Genomic DNA, 15,187 nt, shown 5'->3' on the forward strand with positions numbered 1-15,187 from the left:
ATGGGCTGGTTAGGTATGTAGGTCTGAATGGGGGAATCCTAATGAGACTTGGCTCAGTGCTTAAATACCACCCCTTAAAACTATGTCAAAATTTGCATTTTGTCGGGACGCAGATGACATTCTACATGGTTACCTACTGCCTGATTTTTAATTTTCTGTTATTCATTGTTGAGAGCCCAATGGCTTCAAAACTCCTAAAGATCCCAAGACATTTAATTTGGGGTTAAGACCTAGGAGAGTCTGTTGGGGGTGGGGGGTGGAGCCTATTACAGATGTTTTTTTTTTTTTTCTATTCTCTTGATTATAAAAGTAATGGATATGATTGTAGGCAATTTTTAAAATGCAGATAAGTATAAAGAAGGAAATAAATATAATTCCCAATTCTGGGCCACCTGGGTGGCTCAGTGGGTTAAGTGACTGCCTTCAACTCAGGTCATGATCCCAGGGTCCTGGGATTGAGCCCCACATCAGGCTTCCTGCACAATGAGCAGCCTGCTTCTCCCTCTCCATTGTTTGTGGTCTCTCGAGTGTGTGTGCGTGCTCTCTCTCTCTCTCTCTCCAATAAATAAATAAAATCTTTAGAAAAAATAATTCTCAGGCAGCCCCCGTGGCGCAGCGGTTTAGCGCCGCCTGCAGCCCAGGGCGTGATCCTGGAGGCTCTGGATCGAGTCCCACGTGGGGCTTTCCATATGATGCCTGCTTCTCCCTCTGCCTGTGTCTCTGCCTCTCTCCCTCGGTCTGTATGAATAAATAAATTAAAATCTTTAAAAAAAAATAATAAGGGACGCCTGGGTGGCTCAGCGGTTAAGCTTCTGCCTTCAGCCTAGGGTGTGATCCTGGAGACCCAGGTTCGAGTCCCACATCGGGCTTCCTGCATGGAGCCTGCTTCTCCCTCTGCCTATGTCTCTGTCTCTCTTTCTGTGTGTCTCTCATGAATGAATAAATAAATAAATAAAATCTTTTTAAAAAATAAAATAATAATAATTCTCAATTCTACCACCCACAGATAATCATTTGTAAACTTTTTGGTGTGTTTGTTTTCTATGCATATATGTCACATATTTAGGCCCATACTGTATGTACAGATTTTTACATTCATTTTTTTAAACCCAACTTTACATTGTAAACATTTCCACCTCATGAAATTCTCCAAGAACAATTTTTAATGGTTGTATTTCATTGCATGCATATGACAAAATTTAAACATCCTCCTATTGTTGGACCTTTATGTTTCCAGTCTTTCTATGTGATAAACATTGCAGTAATGAACAAATTTGTGCATATTTTTCTGGCAGCTCTTTTTAGCAGAACAGTTTCCTGAAAGTGGAATTACAGGATCAAATAATAAGAACTTTTTAAAGACTCTTGATTAGTTATGAAGCAAATGGCTTTCAGAAAGATTATGTCGCTGTTGGTGTCCAACAGTAGTGTATGTGTCCCATCTCACCGCACTCTTGCCTGCATTAGGATTTTTTTCCCTTTAATCTTTGCTAATTTGATGGGTAAACATGGTCTCTGACTGGTTTTATTGCTTCTTTGTGAGGTGAACTCCTCCACCCCCATGTGTATGGAGGCCATGGTTTTTTGAGTTTGCCCAGAGCTGAGGAACAGAGATCAATAGAGGTGACACCAGATACGCATGGATCATTGGGTTCAGGGTCCAGAATCCAGCTTGGGGAAAGGTGGGGGAGGCAGAGTTTGGGGAGGAATCTGGCTGTGGGGGTGGTGAGAACTGGGAGGAACTGGACAAACAGCATTAGTACAACTGGGTGTGGGGGACAAAAGGCTCCCACAAGGTGGAGGAATAGAAAAAAGATTAATTGCTGTTAATACACTTAATTATGTTCAGGGAAGTCTTAGGGCTCCCCTGCAAGTTCCCTTTAGGTAGGATTCACTGTCACCTGGAAATGGGGGTGCTGCCTGGGTGGGGTGTCTACAGTCTCCCCAAACAGCCCAGCTCCACTTCTTTATAAGTGCTAGGAGGATCATCACCACGGGAGGCTGTCAGCAGGGAACCAAGGCCAAGGTCATAGCAAGAATAAGACACAGATATTATTAACTGAGTAGTAACTACAGGCCGGGCACTGTTCTAAGCACTTACATTTAAATTTTTATTTAAATTTGATTAACATATAATGTGTTACTGGTTTCAGAGGTATATAATCATCAGTCTTATATAACACCTAGTGCTCATTATAGTCAGGCCTCCTTAAAGCCCATCACACAGTTACCCCAATCACCCCACACCCCCACCCCTCCAGCAGCCCTCAGTTTGTTTCCGTTGATTAAGAGTCTCTTATCTCTTATCGTTTGTCTCCCTCTCTGATTTCATCTTCTTTTATTTTTTCCTCTCTTCCCCGTGATCCTGCTTTATTTATTAAATTCCACATGAGTGCGATCATATGATAATTATCTTTCTCTGATTGACTTATTTTGCTTAGCATGATATCCTCTAGTTCCAGCCACTTCATTGGGAATGGGCAAGATTTCTTTTTTCTTTTCTTTTCTTTTTTTTTTTGCTGAGTAATATTCCATTGTGTATATATATGTATCACATGTTCTTTATCCATTCATCTGTTGATGGAGATCTGGGCTCTTTCCATAGTTAGCTATTGAGAACATTGCTGCTATAAACATTGGGGTGCAGGTGCCCCTTCGGATCACTATATTTGTATCCTTGGGGTAGATACCCAGTAAGCACTAGACTTACATGAACTCATTTGTCTTAACGAACACCATACAAAGCAGGGTCTCTTACAGTCATTTTCCAAAAGAGATAGAGCACAGAGTCCAGTTAACTTTCCCAAGTCAATCACAAAGTAGGCGGAGTACGGAATTGAACCCAGGCATTCTGGGTATAGAGTCTAAGCTTTTAACCAATAAATACAGAAGTAAATGCGGGAAGGGGAGCCAGAGTTCAGGGCACACCCTGCTTATCAGCTCCCGCCGGAAGAAAACAGGAACTAGAGTGAGAATGCCAGGGTAGGATTTCTAAAAGTGAATGAATCTTGCGACAATTCTAGTTCTTTCATTGCCCACCGACTTTGTGCCAGGCACGGAGCAAAGGTGCTTGACACTTCACGTTCACAGTGACTCCCTGGAGCGCGATGGCCCCACCCAGGTCGCCGAGGAGGAAGCTGACGCCCAGGACTCGCCCAGACCCGCGGGGCCAACTGCGGAGGGGCGGACGCCCACGTGGCGCGGGGAAGCGGAACGCGGCGGGGGCGGGGCCTGCCCGGCGGGGGCGGGGCCTTCGGGGCGGGGCCTGCCCGGTGGGGGCGGGGCTGCCGAGCGGCGAGGCCCGGGGCGGCGGGAGGCTCGGGGCGCCGAGAGCCCGCGGTGGGGTCGCACCTGTTGCGTGCCTCCCCCAGGGCCCGGCGACGGCCGTCCGACCCTGAACACCCGCAGCGTGCGGCGAAGCCCAGACGAGTTCCGGGTCCTGCTCTCTGTGGAGCACGTGGGCTGCTCGCCTCTGAGAACAGAGCGGGGGTCGGGGGTCTTCGAGGCCGGGTGGGCCCGGGTCTGCGTCCCGCCTCCGGGCAATCTGGGGAGACCCTCTTAGTCCATCCATCTCGGCGCCAGGGCAGAGGTCCTCGGAGCGACCTGGCCGGGGTCTGGGTCCCGGGCCCGCCCCGCTCCCCGGCGACCGCGGCCCCCCCGGGGCAGCCCCCCGACCCCGCGGGCCCCGGGCAGCATGGCCTCAGGTGAGTGTCCGCGCGCGTGCGTCGGGGGAGGGGCTCAGGCTCCGAGAAGTGCCGGGCCTGGGTGCCGCGGGGGTGGGGGTCTCCGCACGGCCTGCGGGCCTGGGGAAGGCGGCCGCCCTCTCCCGGGCGGGCCTGGGAGAGCCGAGCCCGAGCGCCGAGACACGGGCGAGTCGCCGTCGCCGGGGTCCGTTTCCAAGCGCCCCAGGAGCCCCTGCCCCTGGCCTCCCTGCCCTCCTGGAGGCGAGCTTCTGCCGGCCAGTGGAATTTCCCAAGACAGGCTCCTCCCTACGGGGCCGGGGCTCTCCCTTCTCCCCCTCCCGCGGAGCTGGACCAGCCCTGGGGCCCGGAGGCTGGCGGAGCGAGGGGCCCGGCGCCCCCGAGGGCCTGGCTTCCCGGGCCCGCCGCTCCGAGCGGTGCGCTCCGAGCTTGGGGCGCGCGCTGGCCTCCCGTTTATGGTCTTCCTTCTCCCAGGCCGGCCGGACCAGCTAGCTGGACTCGGACCCCGGGGCGCCAGGGCCTGGCGAGGGGCAAGGGCCCCGGAGGGCTCGGGGCGGTGCTGGGCGCCGGCCCGCCCCTCCCGGTTTGCCCCTCTCCACCCCGCCTCCCCCGCCCGCCTGCCGGCAGTCGCGGCGCGCCGGGCTCTGCGGAGCCGAGGGAGGGCGCAGGGAGGCGACGGAGGCCCCCTCCCGAGGTTGCCTAGACAACCTCAGGAATCGTGGCCAGGGCCTCTTCCGCCTGCGGGGCTTCTGCTTCCTGCACCGGTCGGCCCGCTGGGGGCGGGGCGGAGGAAGGGGTTGGATGTGGCAGGGCCGGGCCCCGCTCGTGCGCCTCCGAGTGCCCCCGCCGTCCCCGCGGCGCGAGCCATGGCATCCAACCCACCCGGCCCCGGCAGCCCCAAGGCCAAATATCCCTTTAAGAAGCTGGCCAGCGTGCAGGCCGCCTCTGCAGTGCCAGGTGAGTGCTGCCCAGCCCCAGGCACCGGTCTCCCCCCGCGGCTGGCCCCGGGCCGCTGGTCCTGACGGAGGGGCCGCCCCTGTCCTGCACCCTGCCTGGGGCACCCTGCCTGGGGCGGCGCCCCTCCTAGTCCTCTGCCCGGGACAGCTGGCTAGGGAGGTGCTCTGGACACGGAGGTACAGTGGGAGGTGACAGGTTCAGCGACGCGGCTGCTGGCCTCTGAGAGGAATGAGCGCAGGTGTGGGTGCCGCAAGAGGTGTGTTTGCACACGTGTCAGCGTGTGGATGTGCTAAGACTGTTTGCATGTGGAGCGTGTGTGAATGGAGAGGGAGATGTGTGGGACTGACTGGCTCGTGGGCTGGTCACACTGCTGGCGGCTGTGTCTTTGCCCAGCAGGCTCAGGCGTCCTCCTGTGCTTCGTTCTTCCTAAGACCCCAGATCTCCAAAACCCTTCCTGGGGTGGGGTGGGCGTCTGCTGTTAGGGCACACTCACCGCTGCCAGGCATCCAGGGGCTGGGGGCTCAACTGTATCCATCATCTGCTGTTTGGCTATTCATGGTTTTGCTTGTGGGCTTCCTCAGTACGGGGTGTCCTTGGGCCAGGCCTGCTTTAGGGGCTCAGGCCGGGCCGTGGGCTGCCTGCCTGTGTGTGCTCCTGCACCCTTCGGTTTGGCTCCCACTCTGGGAGGCATGTCTGCATCATTTGGAGCAGGCAGCATGGTGGGGCTGTGTCCATCCGCCTGAGGGCCTGGTGGGTGCTGGAGTGTGTGCTTGCTGAGGGCCAGCTACCTGCTGTCTGCTGTCCCCAGGCCTCGTGGCTAAGGAAGGACCGCCTCCATTCTGGTGACCAGGTCAAGCCAGTGTCTTCTCCCCCTCTCCTCAGCAGCTGTCTATACCTATAGCCAGATCCTCCTCCTCCTGTATTTTCTTCTGCTGTTGAAAATACTGACCAGAGGTCAGTACTGTCCTGAGGGTCTGTTTTCTGTGCCAGGTCTGAGCCCTCCAGAGTGTGTCCCCTGGGGCTAGGTCTGTACATCTTTGGGTGGTCACCCAGTGAGAGCATCTGAGACTTATGGGTCAAAGCCTTGGGCACGTCCCTGCCTCTCTCCTGAGGTGGTCCTGGCAGTGGGTGAGGGGGGCTCCTGGGGAGAGGGTAGATGGGGTGGCAAGACCTTGGTTGGAGGGAGCAGTCTCCCCTGGCTCCTGTGTGTGTGTGTGTGTGCGTGTGTGTGCGTGCGTGTGTTGCAGTGGCATAGATTCTGGGGAAGGGAGCAGCAGGCAGGAAGCTGGGTGTTCTAGGCCTGGCCTCAGGGAGTGTGGAGACTACTGCCTATCTACTACTACTACTATCACCTCTAGTGAAACCCGGCAGCCCTTTGCAGGGGCCTGGAGGAATGGCTCCAGCTGCTGGAACCTGTCCAGGTCACCCCAGCGTTTCTGTGATCTTGGGTCACTCTGCTAAGAGAGGAGGTTGAAAATAGGACCCTCAATTCAACTCCTGCTGACCTGACTGAGACCAGCCATGGAAGTCTGTGGGCCATGCCCCCCCCCCCCCCCCCCCGCCCCGCCGGGGTCTAGAAGCAGCCAGGAGTTGTGTAGGGTCAAGGTTCTTGGGCAGGTGAGGACCTTGGGCTCTGGCTTATACCCTGGGTGTGGAGTAGGTGCCCATCTTTCTTTTCTCTTCCTGCTCTGCCCTCTTCTGAGTATGAGATAGTGTCACCTTCCTCCCCCCATCTCTGCCTGTGTCAAGTTCTCTTTCCTGCCCTTCACTGCTGGCTTGTGCTGGCCGGCACGGGGTGCAGAACCTCCCATCCTCCCTGGTAGGTGGCACTATAGGTGGTGTTTGGAGGGTCTCAGGAGTTCACAATCCCAGAATATGGTGTTTCACGGACCACTTGGAGACCGTATCTCCATTAGCCTTACGGCAGTTTGTGGCTAGGCAGGGCAGGACCTGCTTATCACCCTACTCTAGACAGGACTTGAAGCCTCCGGGAGGCAGGGACCCGTTAGTAGGTGGGTATAGAGTCCGACTCAGACTCAAGTCCTCCAAATTCTAGTCCCTTATCTCCCACACTTCTCCTCCTGGACAGTTTGTTCCTGGCGATAGGCTTAGAAAGGAGGTTGGAGGCCTGGGGAGCCGTGAGTCAGCCCCCATGGGCAGCAGAGGAGCTCAGCAACTGGTCTCTATCTGGACCGACTCACTTTCCTCACTGCCAGCCAACTTCTCACCCTGGAAGATGCTTTGTCCCAGGGGACCCCGTAGTCCGAGCCCCAGGGGACAGTGGTGAGCAAAACAAGGCCCCCGGGCAGGGGAAGCTGGCCTGGGAGTGTTGTGCACACACAGGAGGGCTGCTCACCCCCCTCCTTCCCCGCCATCCTTTGGCCACCCTGGCCCTACCCGCTCACCAGTCCCCAGGGTAGTGCTTTTGGAGGAGGCCTGACCCCCCCCCAGACTGCCCTGGCCTTATTGGCCTACCCTGCTCCACCCCCTTGGGGGCTCCACTCTGGTACTGGAGAGGTTAAGGCCCTGTTCCCTTCTGAGATTCCTTTCATTTCCCAACTCTGATACTCCTTGCCTTGATTTCTGGCTCCCCTGGGCTTCCCTAGCCCCCTGCTCACTGCCATCCTAGGGTCTCCCCTGCATGCAGCTGCACTTGGTACAGCCCGTGCCGGCCCCTGAGCTGTCCTGGGGGACTGGCTACAGCTTCACTCAGCAAACCGGAGGGCAGGGGGCCCTGGGCTGCTGGCTGGGGCCGCCCGAACTCTGCAGGTAGGATCCAGACAGGCACTAGGGAGAGTGGGTGGGGGGAGCTGGGTCCTGGATCCTAGATCCAGGGCAGGCCCCTCCTCCTCCCTTTGTCCAGCTTTGTAACCCAACTCGGGGGTGGGGGGGTCGTGAAGTGAGCCCACAGACTTTAAGGTGCACGCCACCTGGGCAGAGCCTCCAGTCCTGGCCCCGAGACCCGGCGGAGAGGGGAAAGGAGGGTGCTGGAAGGGAGTACCTTCAGAGCAGTCTGGGAGAGCCCAGTTGGGTGTGGAGAGCTTCCTAGCCCGGAGGGTGGGGCTGGAGCCCAGGGAGGGTCTGCGGTGGCTGGGAGCTCAGGACCGGCCGAGACTAGCACCCTCACCCGCACGGCCTTTACTGCCAGCCTCCTGGTCGTGCCGCTGAGGAGTGCCGCCCTCCTTGTGGGGACACCCTGGCTTCGAAACTGCCTGCCTTCCCCAGGCCCTCCCTGGGGCCTCCGGCCCAGATCCTGGGGCCTCTGAGTGGCGCAGACTGTTTGTGGCAGCTCCCTTCGGAGGGGCAGCCAGCAGTGGGAGGGGCAGGCTGGGGCCAGGCCGGTGTTGGCAGCCCTGGGGTCCTGGGGGAGAGGCACGCCCCTGGGGAGGAGGTCGCCGTCCTGCTGCCAGGCAGGTCCTGCACTTCCTCTCCTCCTCTGCCCCAGGGGGCTGGCACTCAGCTCAGAGCCGAGTGGCAGCCAGTGTAGGTCTCTGCAGGTCTGGGATGTCGGGCACAGGCCTTGGGTTTCTGAGAGGAGGCTTGCTGGGGCCAGAAGCAGGTCTAATCCTGGCCGGCCAGCCTGCCTGCCCTGGAAGCTGCGGCCTAGGCATTGCTGGCACAGCCACCAGGTCCTTAGTGAGCACTAAGGTGTGTGTGCGGTGTGTGCGCACACCCGAACATGTACACGTGGGTCTGCCTGTAGGAGGTCTCCTGCTCACTGAGGCAGCGCCCCTAGTCCAGGATTCAGATTCTTACTTCTGGAGTGAGCAAATCCACTGGCCCTCGAGGCTGACTCAGGACCCCCACTCCTGAGCCTGCAGGGGGTGAGGGGCCCCTTGCCAGACAGTGAGGGTGAGGTCCTTTGGGAGCCACGTGCAGGCCCACTCCTCAGCCTCCGAGGAGGGACTGCCCACTCTCTAGGCCCTAGCCTCTGTCTGGGACAGGCCTGGGGCACGCAGGGGCCCAGGGCTCCCAGTGCACACAGGCCCTGCCCTCCACCCTTTGACCCTGGCATCGCTGTCTCCACAGAGGCTCGGGGTGGGCTGGGGGCCCCTCCGCTGCAGTCTGCCCGGTCCCTGCCAGGCCCTGCCCCCTGCCTCAAGCACTTCCCACTCGACCTACGCACGTCAATGGATGGCAAATGCAAGGAGATCGCTGAGGTATCGCCTGACACCTCACCCTGTGTCCCTCCACTGCTGTCCCCATGCCCTGTCTCTGCTCCCCACACCCCTCCATCTCAGCCGTCCCCTTACTTCACGCTTGGCTGTGCCCTCATCCCTAGCCTCTCCCAGGTACCTCTGGCTCCTGCTGCCCTCACCCCATCCCTAGACTCTGCGAGGGAGGGCCTGGCGGCCGAGTGCCTGGCACACTGACCCTTCCTTCTCCCCCCCAGGAGCTGTTCAGCCGCTCCCTGGCTGAGAGCGAGCTCCGCAGCGCCCCGTACGAGTTCCCTGAGGAGAGCCCCATTGAGCAGCTGGAGGAGCGGAGGCAGCGCCTGGAGAGGCAGATCAGCCAGGATGTCAAGTAAGGCCCCAGCCCCCGAGTCCACAGGCAGCCGTGGGACGGAGGGGGCACAGCCAGACGGCTGCGGGGTGGGGGGGCACGGCCGGGCAGCCGTGGGACGGAGGGGGCGCACCCAGAGGGCTGCGGGGTGGGGGGGCACGGCCGGGCAGCTGTGGGACGGAGGGGGCACAGCCAGATGGCTGCGGGGCAGGTAGGAGGCACAGAACAGTGCCCAGTGCCTGTCTCTGTCTGGGCACTTTGAGAGCCGTGTCTCTGTCCCTGTCCCATCCTGCCCCCTCTTTTGGGTAGCATAGAACAGTCGTGTGAAGTGCAGGCTTTGGAGTCAGGCTGTTGAGTTCCAGTTCTGTCTTCTACCCACCAGTGTGGCCTAAAACATGTCACTCACCTTCTGGATGTGCTTTCTCATCTCTAAGGTAGAGCAAGAGAGCACCCACAGTGCAGGGTGGGTGCAGGGTTCTGTGACCCCATGCAGCCACGAGGACCAACATGTGCTCAGCAGCCAGCACGGTGCAGGACCCCGAGAATAGGGGCCATCCCTTGTCACCTGACTGACGTCTTGCCCCTCTCAATTCTAGGCTGGAGCCAGACATCCTGCTTCGGGCCAAGCAAGATTTCCTGAAGACAGACAGTGACTCAGACCTCCAGTGAGGAGGGCGGAGGGGCACGGAGGGGGGTGGGGGATGGGTTGGGGCCTGTCCTGCTGCTGGCTCCAGCCCCCTCCCTTGGACTGTCCTCCTATAGGCTCTACAAGGAGAAGGGTGAGGGGCAAGGCGACCGGGGCCTACGGGAAAGAGACGTGGTGCTAGAGCGAGAATTTCAGCGGGTCACCATCTCTGGCGAGGAGAAGTGTGGGGTCAGTGTGGGCCTTGGGTCTCCACCACCCCTTGACTCGGTGTACCAGTGGGCTCCCCTAGCCTGGGAATGGGGTGCAGCTAAATGAGGAGGCATTTCTCTTTCCAAAAACTGGAGGGGCACAGGGTCTGGCTGGGAACTGGTTGATACACGGTTTCTAGGGTCAGGCTTTGGGGGAAGAAGTGAGCCTAGTCTGGGGCTGAGACCAAGGAAAGCAGCCCCGTGTCCTTGTCTCCAGGTGCCGTTCACTGACCTGCTGGACGCAGCCAAGAGTGTGGTGCGGGCGCTCTTCATCCGGGAGAAGTACATGGCCCTGTCGCTGCAGAGCTTCTGCCCCACGACCCGCCGGTACCTGCAGCAGCTGGCTGAGAAGCCCCTGGAGACGCGGACCTACGAGCAGGGCCCTGACACCCCTGTGTCCGCTGGTGGGACCCCCCATCCTTGCCCTACTCCAAGTACCCTGCTGTCCCAGACTCCCCGAGCTTTGGTGCCCAGGAGCCTCCACCGTGCCTGCGGCTTCCCACCCAGGCTTATTCCCACCTCTCTCGGCACATGGTGGGTGGAAACGGGCAGGAACTCCCACCCTCCGTGGGGCCTCTGGGCCAGGCAACAGGTGGCCTGGAAGATCCCTGGCCCTGACTCCACCCTCCCCATCCTGCAGATGCCCCGGTGCACCCCCCTGCGCTGGAGCAGCACCCATACGAGTACTGTGAGCCAAGCACCATGCCTGGGGACCTGGGCTTGGGTCTGCGCATGGTGCAGGGCGTGGTGCATGTCTACACCCGCAGGGAAGCCGATGAGCAGTAAGCGGGTGTGGGGAGTACCCTGGCTTGGGAGGGTGTGTAGAGGGGAGCTGTGTGGGGACTGCACTGGCTGAGCAGGGTCTGTGGGACGTGACTTGCTCTCCTCACCGAGCTCTGCTTACCTGCCAGTTGCTCAGAGGTGGAGCTGCCGTACCCTGACCTGCAGGAATTCGTGGCAGATGTCAATGTGTTGATGGCCCTGATAATCAATGGCCCTATGTGAGTCCCCGCCTGTCCCAGACACTTGGCTTCCTGGCCCATCCAGCCCCAGCCCTGCCACAGACACCTCCTACCACCTTCATGGTCACCAAGTCCTAGACTTTCCCTCCATCTGTTGCCTCAGTGTACCCCTCTCCTGCCCCCCTCTGCTTTGCTACCCAGGCCCTCCCAAGGCGTGTCTGTGTGGCCCAGAGCCCCCCCCCCCTTTGTTCTCTCCCTGCCCAGAAAGTCCTTCTGCTACCGCCGGCTACAGTACCTGAGCTCCAAATTCCAGATGCACGTGCTGCTCAACGAGATGAAGGAGCTGGCCGCCCAGAAGAAGGTGCCACACCGAGATTTCTACAACATCCGGAAGGTGGGTCCTCTCTCTTGCATCCGGCCCTGCGCCCCTGCCTGGCCTCCCTTGTGGAAGGTTCCTCTCTCGTCCCACTGCCCGAGCCCTGGGCCCTCCCAGTCTCCAGGGAACCCAGCAACCGCCCACCCTGTCCTGCCCCAGGTGGACACACACATCCATGCCTCGTCCTGCATGAACCAGAAGCACCTGCTGCGCTTCATCAAACGGGCAATGAAGCGACACCTGGAGGAGATCGTGCATGTGGAGCAGGGCCGCGAGCAGACGTTGCGGGAGGTGTTCGAGAGCATGAATCTCACTGCTTATGACCTGAGTGTGGACACGCTGGACATGCACGCGGTCTGTCCTGGTGGCACAGGGGAGGGGCCGAGGGACTGGGTCATTGGGTACACCGGGGGCAGGGGTGACCTGGGCTTGTCCGTCTTCCCCAGGACAGGAACACCTTCCATCGTTTTGACAAGTTCAATGCCAAATACAACCCCATTGGGGAGTCTGTCCTCCGAGAGATCTTCATCAAGACTGACAACAGGGTTTCTGGAAAGTACTTTGCCCACATTATCAAGGTGAGGAGGAGTCACTGCCCAGGCCCGCGTGCAGGGGAAGCGTGAGCCGTGAGCAGCCCTCCCCCTGGCCGCACGGGAGTCTGGTGCTGTGGCTGGGTGGGTGTGACATCACCCCCTGTGTGTCTTTCAGGAGGTGATGTCAGATTTGGAGGAGAGCAAATACCAGAATGCGGAGCTGCGGCTCTCCATCTACGGGCGCTCTAGGGATGAGTGGGACAAGCTGGCCTGCTGGGCCGTGAAGCACCGAGTACACTCTCCCAATGTGCGCTGGCTCGTGCAAGTGCCCCGCCTCTTGTGAGTGTCCCTTGGAGCAGGGGTGCCCGTGGGGCGGGGGGGAATTCGAGGGGAGAGCCCCACCTTCTGCCCACCTGGGGTGGCGGATCCTCCCCGGTCCCAGCCGAGCCCTCCGAGTAGACGAGAACCCCCTGGTTCCACGTGTGGAACCTGCCCAGCCTGGCCCACCCAGTGTCCAGTGCCCTCCGTGATTTCGGGCCAAGCTCCCACGCCAACTGACCTGTACATACTATGTGCACACATCTTGCTGCAGCGACGTGTACCGCACCAAGGGCCAGCTGGCCAACTTCCAGGAGATGCTGGAGAACATCTTCCTGCCACTGTTTGAGGCCACCGTGCACCCTGCCAGCCACCCAGAGCTGCACCTCTTCTTGGAACACGTGAGGGGGGCTAGCACCAGGCCAGGGGGGGCAGGGGGAAGGGGTGGCCTGCCTCAGGCGCAGCCACAGCTCTGGGCCTGACCCCAGGGACCTGTGCCAGGTGGATGGCTTTGACAGCGTGGATGATGAGTCTAAGCCCGAGAATCACGTCTTCAACCTGGAGAGCCCTCTCCCCGAGGCTTGGGTGGAGGAGGACAACCCACCCTACGCCTACTACCTATACTACACCTTTGCCAACATGGCCATGCTGAACCACCTGCGCAGGTGCCTGTTCCATCAGTGTGATGTCTCTACCCACCTTGCCCTGGGGGCCCCAGAGCCCTGACCCACCTCTTGTCCCCCACTCCCTGACCCAGCAAGTTCTTTCTGTGCCCTCAGGGCTCCACGGCTCACCCCCTCACAGCCAAGAGTCCACTCCTGGCCCTTTGTCCCAGGTCTGCACAATCACTGGGGGCGGGGGGCTGAGAAGCCCGGGCACGGGAGCTAAGGCCGTCTTTATGCCCCCAGGCAGAGGGGCTTCCACACGTTTGTACTGAGGCCGCACTGTGGGGAAGCCGGGCCCATCCACCACCTGGTGTCAGCCTTCATGCTGGCGGAGAACATTTCTCATGGGCTACTTCTGCGCAAGGTCAGGGTCTGCACCCACAGCTTCCCCTCCCGATCGCTCACCTTCCTCTCAACCCTTTGAGCCTCTTCAGCAACTTATCTTCTCCTCCCCAAACCTCCAGTTTGGGTCCCGCCACACGCCAGCCTCCACCCTGAGGCCTCAGCTTGATTTTGGCTGTACATGAGCCCAGACTCCCTGCCCACCCCCGGCATCCTGTGCCCTCCAGAACCAGGTGTCCTCCCCAGCCTTGAGGCTGCCTGACAGGCCCTCCCCTACTGTCGTCCACACAGGCCCCGGTCCTGCAGTACCTGTATTACCTGGCCCAGATTGGCATCGCCATGTCTCCGCTCAGCAACAACAGCCTTTTCCTCAGCTACCACCGGAACCCACTACCTGAGTACCTGTCCCGTGGTCTCATGGTCTCGCTGTCCACGGATGATCCCCTGCAGTTCCACTTCACCAAGGTCAGAATTCAGAGGGTGGCCAGGTCCGTGATGGTTCTGGGACTCTAAGGCCACACTGGCACCTGGGTCACAGGGCTGGTGCTGCCCCCTGCTGGTGGAGGGCAGCAGTCTTGTGGCAAATCCCATGGTGGAGGGGGCGGCGGGGAGGCATGGGTACCAGGATGCGAGGTGGGGACTGGGTGGCAGGTCCGCGTGCACTGTCTGAGGGAACCTGGCCTGTGCAGGAACCACTGATGGAGGAGTATAGCATTGCCACCCAGGTGTGGAAGCTCAGCTCCTGCGACATGTGTGAGCTGGCACGCAACAGTGTGCTCATGAGCGGCTTCTCCCACAAGGTACTGCACCCACCTGCCTGCAGCCTGGTGCCCGCCTTCCCCTCTGCATCCGGGGGGGGTCCCAGGGATGCTGGCCCTGGCCCCTCAAAGCTAGCGGCAGCCCTGCCTGATACCCGTGCTCACTGCAGGTGAAGAGCCACTGGCTGGGACCCAACTATACCAAGGAGGGCCCCGAGGGCAATGACATCCGCCGTACCAACGTGCCGGACATCCGTGTGGGCTACCGCTACGAGACTCTGTGCCAGGAGCTGGCGCTCATCACACAGGCTGTCCAGAGTGAGATGCTGGAGACCATCCCAGAGGAGGCCGGGGTCACCACCAGCCCGGGGCCTCAGTGAGGCCGGCCCACCGTGTCCCCTGCCTCTCGGCACCTTGACCACGTTTTAGCCTCCGGCCCCTCCCACCCTGTTGTGTCTGCATGTGTCCTTTCTACTCTGTTCTGTCCTGCACGTCTCCGACCTGTTTCTGTTCCCATGCCACCTCAGTGAAAATGGTGCCCCGAATCTGCCCTGCCCTGGTCTTGGTTCGGCTACTCGATGGCCTCCGGTCTGCTGGCTGCCACACCGGTGGCCCTGTCCCAGGAACCTCCGAAGTCTGGCTGTCCTGTGGGCGTCAGTGTGTCTGCAGGGGCTAGGGATGGTTGAGGGGGGCTGGCCCCTCTAGCCTTTGGGGTCCCGCCTGGGCAGATGTTGTCTTGTGTATGTGGCTGAGGAGCAGACGGGCCGGGGGGGTCTCTACAGCTCCTTCGGCGGCTCTGCGGTGAGCACAGCTGGGCGCAGAGCCCTGGCTCCCTCGACTCGGGCCGTGGAGGTGCCAGACCCCCGCCTTGACCAAGTCACTGCCTAGCAGCCCCCCCTGTCCCTTCTTTGGTCCACATGCTCCTCTGGTGTCAGCTCCCTGTGCCTCTGTGGGAGGGGCGGCTGCCCTGTGTTGTGTCCGGGGCCGCTGCAGCTGGGGCATCTGAAGCTGCCAGCAGCCCTGAGGGCGGTATCCCCACTCTGGTCCCGAGTTTTGACCAGACCTGAGTCCACCTGGTCCCCTGTGTTGTGTTCTGGTCAGAGGCCTTTGCTGTGAAATGCAGTGTTTCATACGATCCCATCTTTCTAGTGCATGAGAAATAAAGATTATTTAAGTAA

The 15,187-nt window shown here is 59.8% G+C and overlaps 1 protein-coding gene across 5 annotated transcripts; it reads left to right on the forward strand.

The window, feature by feature from the left end:
* Nucleotides 1-3,287: 3,287 nt before the first annotated feature.
* On the forward strand, nucleotides 3,288-15,187 carry AMPD2 (adenosine monophosphate deaminase 2). Of its 5 annotated transcripts, none has more exons than XM_072834884.1 (18): nucleotides 3,288-3,704; nucleotides 8,688-8,818; nucleotides 9,052-9,182; nucleotides 9,758-9,826; nucleotides 9,924-10,035; nucleotides 10,273-10,459; nucleotides 10,696-10,837; nucleotides 10,967-11,056; nucleotides 11,282-11,411; nucleotides 11,553-11,747; nucleotides 11,840-11,971; nucleotides 12,102-12,265; nucleotides 12,519-12,645; nucleotides 12,746-12,909; nucleotides 13,153-13,273; nucleotides 13,543-13,716; nucleotides 13,941-14,051; nucleotides 14,180-15,187. In XM_072834884.1, exons 1-18 carry the CDS (start codon nucleotides 3,695-3,697, stop codon nucleotides 14,387-14,389), a joined length of 2,400 nt encoding a protein of 799 aa, XP_072690985.1. In that variant the 5' UTR covers nucleotides 3,288-3,694; the 3' UTR covers nucleotides 14,390-15,187. The 5 variants fall into 5 exon arrangements, 4 of the variants coding, with proteins under 4 accessions (XP_072690985.1, XP_072690984.1, XP_072690987.1 ...); XM_072834886.1 differs by lacking the exon at nucleotides 3,288-3,704 and adding an exon at nucleotides 4,472-4,658; XM_072834885.1 differs by lacking the exon at nucleotides 3,288-3,704 and adding an exon at nucleotides 7,178-7,427.

This window comes from Canis lupus, chromosome 8, assembly GCF_048164855.1.
Source record: "Canis lupus baileyi chromosome 8, mCanLup2.hap1, whole genome shotgun sequence".
NCBI lineage: Eukaryota > Metazoa > Chordata > Mammalia > Carnivora > Canidae > Canis > Canis lupus.

Bases quoted from the DNA above. Each gene is read 5' to 3' on its own strand.
- AMPD2 (XM_072834886.1), top strand. From the start codon at position 4,568: ATGGCATCCAACCCACCCGGCCCCGGCAGCCCCAAGGCCAAATATCCC. The intron at 9,827-9,923 runs GTGAGGAGGGCG...GTCCTCCTATAG, and splicing joins GACAGTGACTCAGACCTCCA to GCTCTACAAGGAGAAGGGTG. The intron at 12,266-12,518 runs GTGAGTGTCCCT...ATCTTGCTGCAG, and splicing joins GTGCAAGTGCCCCGCCTCTT to CGACGTGTACCGCACCAAGG.